The 6,423-nt window shown below is 42.3% G+C and overlaps 1 protein-coding gene across 1 annotated transcript in view; it reads left to right on the top strand.

Annotated features, from left to right (window-relative positions):
* The window catches only part of LOC138471970 (cholesterol 7-desaturase nvd-like), a 451,161-nt gene extending 446,073 nt beyond the window's left edge, over positions 1-5,088 (top strand). The window contains exon 7 of the mRNA XM_069609866.1: positions 737-5,088. Coding sequence (XP_069465967.1) covers positions 737-898 — 162 coding nt within the window. The 3' untranslated portion in view covers positions 899-5,088. The remainder of the gene's footprint in view (positions 1-736) is intronic.
* Positions 5,089-6,423: the final 1,335 nt, after the last annotated feature.

The raw sequence follows: 6,423 nt of genomic DNA on the forward strand, positions 1-6,423 counted from the left end.
GGAGAAGGTGTTAACCTTATATACTATAGCTTCAGACAAAGCAGTAAGTGGCCAACTGCGAGTGGCTATTTTAGGGCATTTCCCTTAGGAGATACAAATGTTGCGATTTCATATTGGGCGGGGATTGCATAAACCTGCATACTGTATGACATTGGCTACCTGCAGATCATTGTATTGGGCATTATATTTCCCTGTTTCTTTCTGTAAACCTTCTGGTTTCCCGAATTATTTTTTTTTTTGGCTAATTACCCTCTGGTATTTGTAGAATTTGTGTTCAGAGTGTGAAAAATAAAGCTACAATCTCACTTTATGGTCTGCAAGGTAGTGTAACTATTTCTGGAAAGTCTAATTTGTGCACGTTTCTAGTGGTCTCTCAAACATGGAGCATGATCTAGCCCTGGTTACTTTATACAAGCCTATCCCTCCAGAGCAGTGGTAATCTGGCACTGTTAGAGTGTAAGCACACAGCAGAGCTCATTGTAGTCTCCAGATATGCAATAGCTGCTAGCAATTTATAAAGCCATGGCAAGGGTCAGGGTATTGGAAGCGTTGACCAGGCATTTCGACCAGCAAATTAAATAATTTCCAAGGAGTTTTCCCTGTAAGGGTGTTGTGTAAAGGTGTTTTTTTTTTTTAAAGAAATGTCTGTTTACTACAGCTGTACAGCACTGAGTAATTTTTTTTGGTTTCTAGTTTGTACGTAAATGTCTTGCTGATGGTTTCTTTTTTGTTTCAGTTTGAACGTGACGTAATGATTTGGAACAATAAGAAATATATTTCGAAGCCTTTGCTGGTGAAGGAAGATTCTGCAGTGCAGCGGCACAGGCGCTGGTATGCTCAGTTTTATAGCGAAAATAGTCCAAAGGTTTGCTTTCAGCACGAAGGTCTGGACTGGTGAAGAATACAGAAAAGTATTTCTCCACGAACAGCCGAGCACTGGGACTGAGCCGCTTCATCTGGAGAGCAGCAGTTGCTCGTTCTGTAAAAGAGGGCTTTCAGGTAGCAACGCACGGCTGTCTGAAGGCAAACGTTCAACGTGACTGGTGGTCAAGACCTTGACGTGGGGGGCGGGGGGAGTCCTGGACGACTGATTCGTTGGCAAACAGGCCCCTGTTTTGGTCAAGACGTTCAAAGGTTTTCCAGCAACTATTTTTTTTTGTTGACATAGTTTGAACTGTTAACGGATCACCCATCTTGTGTACTACTGGTCCAGTTGTTGGATTCCTAAGAATTGGCTATTTTGATCTATCCTGCAATATTTATTTAATTTCCCATATGAAATTGAGTCAAAGTAGGATCAGCTATTGCGTGTGTAATGTCACCCAGTGAAATGGTATACCTATATGTTCCACCTTCATGCAGCTCACAGAATGTTGTTGCACAAGAGTGCAATTTGTAGGTTTTGTTTAAATGACTTGTTTTTCTCTGCAAGGAATGGCAAGCTGGTCCGTAGTCAGTCCACTTGACTGTGAGAAACCAGCCTTTCATGCTCTAAATATTTCTCTTCTTTATTAGATCTCAAGTGTTTGACATACAGTGTGTTATCTTGTGTTTTAGTGGCCCTGTTTGAAACCGATGTCACTGTAAAGTGCCATAAGAGCACATAGGTCCCCTTGGATACCATACTTATTCAGCCTTTGGGGTTCAGTCATTGTGTCACCAGGCATGCATATTACTGTAGGTGTGCCAGACATGTGTGCAATGTGTTTCCCAACCAAGCCTTTCCATACAAATCTGAGGAGTACGGCCTAGTAACACTCCGAGGGTTTAGCTTGTTCATGTGTTCCATAGAACATTGCCCTGCTTCCAAATCCTAGTGGTTCTACCATTGGGCGAGAGCCGAGAACAGAATGGGTTCTCCGACATTGAGCATTGCAGCTGCTCATACCACGCGTGAGATGTCTCTATGCAGGTCGTGCCAACGTTGTCCCGATCCCATTATGGTGATTCTGAAGGGATGTGGAAAGGCCCATGCCCTAATCACCATCATTTGAAGATTGCTTTGTAAATGGTGGTATAATAATTCGGGTTTCTTTCAATCAACTCTCCTTTCTCCTTATTGTGGATGTAAGAGTCAGATCACTTTGAGTTGGCACTGTACCTCTGTAAAATGCCCTTTCACACCCAAGTTACTTTGTCTAGATAGAAAATCTCTCCGGAACTTCATTTTTTTTTTTTAAACATCTGCTCTCCGAGTTGGGCTTTGGGTGTGGTGTACTCTGGAAAACTCCTTGTCCCGCAACGGATTTTCACTTTTTGTTTGAAATCCGAAGAGCCTGAAATTAATTATGTATCCCTTACATTTTTGGGAAAGTTAGTGTTTATTTACCCACGTGGTCATCAGGTTTTCGAATGCAGTGCTCATCCCGTTTGAAAAATGGGTGTATGCAGCAACGGCCTTTTAAAATATTAACTTTAGTTTTTGTGTGGCTCAAAGTGCTGTTTCCACGCAATTCTTTTGAAAACGTGAGACGCTGAATACAAAAGCATTGTGACTGTCCCTTTGTGGTGTCGGGTATTTGCTGCAAAGGAACTGAACTAAATTAAATGTTGCCCCAATTGAGAAACTATGCATATAGTGGTTACTCTTACAATGCATGATGTTAATGAGTGACCAATCTTTAAACCAAATTTATCATTTTTACTGAAAATGTGGGTACATGTAACAGTCCTTCTAAACCTTAGGTCCTGCAATCCTCTTGATTACCGTTACTGGTATTTCTTTGATCCGTTCCAGGCTAGGAGCAAGTCCAAATCGAAAAATATTTGTTCATAAAATGTTGGTGCCAAATAACAATTGTCGTTTTTAGATTATGGTAAATCTGTGCAGGTCTAAATTTCCCATGTTCTGAAGGCAGTAAGTGGTTACTAGCAAAATGCGAAACGCAAGGAGCGTGGAGTTAGTTGTACCTTCAGAATGTGGTATAATATCTGCATAAAGTAATTTTCTTGGGTGAAAATGCCTTTGGAAAGCTTTCTTCCTTACTTGGTAACGGTACAATCCACATCATAACTGAATGCAAGCAGTTTGTTATTCATGAAATCGAGTACCGAAAGTGGTCAGACCCTCGAGGCCTAGTAGATGGTGCTCCATTTCTACATTATTAAAAGATGAAGCGTTTTGAGAATCCATCATTCAAACTTCCCTTTGTCCTATAAAAGCGTTTTTAGCTATTTTAGTATTTACTTAAAATGATTTCTTTATGACTCGTGTATGATGTGTAACGTTGCTGGCAAATGGAGTGGCTGCATGAGCCCCTTTTATTCCATGCTAATTATCCATAAACCTAAGCATTGGTAACCTTGAGCATTAAAAAAATGGATGCCCAAAATGCCTAGCAGAATTTATCGAGACCAGTCGTATGTACCAGCAATTCTTTGAAGATTGGAACACTGCTTTCCAAACATTAGATGCCCTGTTCAGTGATCTCAAGACCTCACATTACCACATTTCTTCCCATCAACCTATATTTGACTCAGTTAAATCTCTGCTTACTTGTTGTCTTAAATGGAAAGGCTATCCGGTTTGACATCCTACAAATCTAGACCAGTCTAGAGATCAACTCTTCACACTGAGTGGCTGCTGTTTCCTCAAGTTAGGGGGTATTGGCTGGCTTGATACGGGCCAGGTCACAGTGATCCAGCATTCAAAGCAAATCTGTTTGCCATGCATGCATTCTTTGGAATCCATTTAAGCTTTTTTTGATTTGGCCTTCGTACTATTAGCCCATTCCATTTTTTTCATTACCACTGATCCTCGTGTCTATCAATTACATACAGGAATGTGGTGAATTGGGATAATGGCAGTAGCAGGTGCAAGATTGCCATCTGAAGGCTTTGGCGGTGCTGCCCACCACTCTGTGAATGACCCAGATCTTGCACTGATCAAAAGTTTTACGCAATGGATCTCATCAAAGGCCCTCAAGAAACTGATGCATCTGCGTACTGTATGTCATTGCAGGTTCTGAGCTAACCTGATTGCACTTCCAAAATGTACCAGTAGCATTCTGCTAAATCTGCGTTGACATACTGCTGCTTGGAATCTCCAAGCTAGTGGTTTGCTGCTTCTGCTCTTGCCGAAAACACAATTTGTTCTGCCACCCTTTACAATTTGAAAAAAGGGTAGCAGTCGGCAATAATATACATTAAAGGTTAGTGTTTTTCTTGTGTAACACCAGCTATAGGTGAAGTGAATGACTACCTTGGGATGAGGTAGAGAATAAATGCTATAGACTTTATTTAAGTCATTGTAAATCGAATTGTGGTATATTGGCGAAATTCTTGGGCTACAGTGTGTTTTAAAATGAATCCACATGCCACATTCATTCAACAGTGTGTTCTATTTTCGTCACAATTCATGCTTAAATGTTTTGTTTGGAAAAATCACTTTTGTACTTATAATTTATATCTTTCCGTGTGCCTCAGCTGATGGCCCTGGTTTTAAAGCCACCCTAATAATGATCACGCATAATCTGCACCCAATGTATTACATTGTATTCTACAAGTTGTGACATTTTCTCTCTGGAAAGGAAATCTGGACGGGAGGAGAGGGGTGTTCAGTTAGTACTATGGTGAGTTGGAGTGATACAGTAATTTAATCGATTGTAAAATTGCAATCCTTTTTACTTGGTTTCACTAAAATGTTTTCCATCACTCCAGAGGATTTGTTCCCAACATCCTAAAAATTGAAGTGTTCTAAAACTGAATCTGACTTTTTGAAATTGGTAAAACTAAAATGAACAATTACAATGTTCTTTCTAAACTATTATATTAATGAAGTTGACAGGATCAAATATATTTTGTCTTCCTTCATTTGAGAATCTATTTATTGTGGTCTGCAAAGCTGTGCCTTTGTTCTTCAGCCAACATTTGCTCAGCATTTTCTCAATTTGCAGAGTAAGACACTTAAGCTAGATCGGTTTGTAAAGTGTTAACTTTCAGCAGCATTTTTTAAGGCAGTTGGTTTTTTATGTGGATTGTCCCTTAAATCTGTTTGAATATATTTTAATGTGTTTGGATATATTTCTGAACAAATGTAAACGTTTTAGAAATGTATATTATACAAATAAAACTAGATTGAGTATTTAATGCTGCTTTTGATTTGTGTTGTATACACTTTACTGTTTAGCATGTGAGCAGGGAAGAACACCTTCATTGCACATGCTAACCTCATGGATCACTGATTCACATGTATGCTACAGTGCGGCACACTTTGATGTGTTTTCTAGTGAAGCAGCATGGTATAAGTATGAAGAACCGCCTTGTTTCCATGTATTCCTCACTCCTTCAAGTCAAGTTTGTCCACATGCGATGGCTGCAGTAGAGTCATGGACGTCATGTCACCAAAATGCCTGCGGTAGCTGAAGTGACATGACGCAACCCTTGGCCTCTGACATCACAGCAAGTGATCTGACCCCACCCGAAGTGACATCACGGGAAGTGACGGAGCATAACCTTTCACCCCTTTACAAAACAGGAAGTGGCATCACATGGCATTTTGTTCCCGAAATACACAAGACAATCATATAAATGTTATTCCCAAATCTAATACAAACTCAGAATGCCAACGTTTGAAGCTCTTCCTGATCTACCACTTCAGGACAGAAGCCTACTTTAGAGGGGATTGGGTCTTACGACGTATTCCATATCTATGACAGTAATCACCACAGCTGTGCTGCTTCGGAAAATCTTTCGGCGTCTGCGTCCTGCGTCGATGACGTTGATACGCCACCCTCGAGGACCTCCTCCGACGGCCGACGTCACTGGATGTTATAAGTAGGACGCACAACGCCCGTGGCCTCAGTTCCGTTTTTTTCCCGCAAACGTGTTAACTTCGGAGTTCTCGGCGCGCCACGACTCTTTGGAGTTTCTGCTCTTTCGTTTCTTCAAACCTGTTCGTTTGTACGAAGTTTTTGAGATGTCTTCCTCTTCTTCCACCCCGCGTCTGGGCTTCAAGAAATGCGTGGACTGCGGGTCTGTCGGTGACTGACTCGCACAATGCCTGCCTCGGGGAGGCCCACGACACGGATGATTGTGTTGACTGCCAGTCACTTACGTCTAAAGCCTTGCGGGAGCGCAAGAAGAAACGGTCGGTAAGGTGTCCAAGCCCTCGAAGTCGAGGTCCACTGGGCTTTCGATGGACGATTCGAGGGGCGACTCTCCGCATCGACGTTGTAAGTCTAGGGGTCTCGGTCCCGGAGTGGGTCCCGCCACTCCTCTGCCTCTTTGAGGCACTCCCGGTAGCACCGTCATCGGTCGTCTTCCTCGTCCGAGGAATCCGCCCGTCGGCGGGTCGCTCATCCCACCAAGCATGCGACTCCGGAGGAATGGGCTTCCTTCGGTAAGAAAATGCTGGCTATTCTTGAATCGCAGGGCACCGGTCTGTCCGCGCCTCCGAGTGGGGTCAGGCGTGACTGTACTAGA

The sequence above is a fragment of the Ambystoma mexicanum genome, chromosome 8 (assembly GCF_040938575.1).
Source record: "Ambystoma mexicanum isolate Mex_15411 chromosome 8, UKY_AmexF1_1, whole genome shotgun sequence".
Taxonomy (NCBI): domain Eukaryota; kingdom Metazoa; phylum Chordata; class Amphibia; order Caudata; family Ambystomatidae; genus Ambystoma; species Ambystoma mexicanum.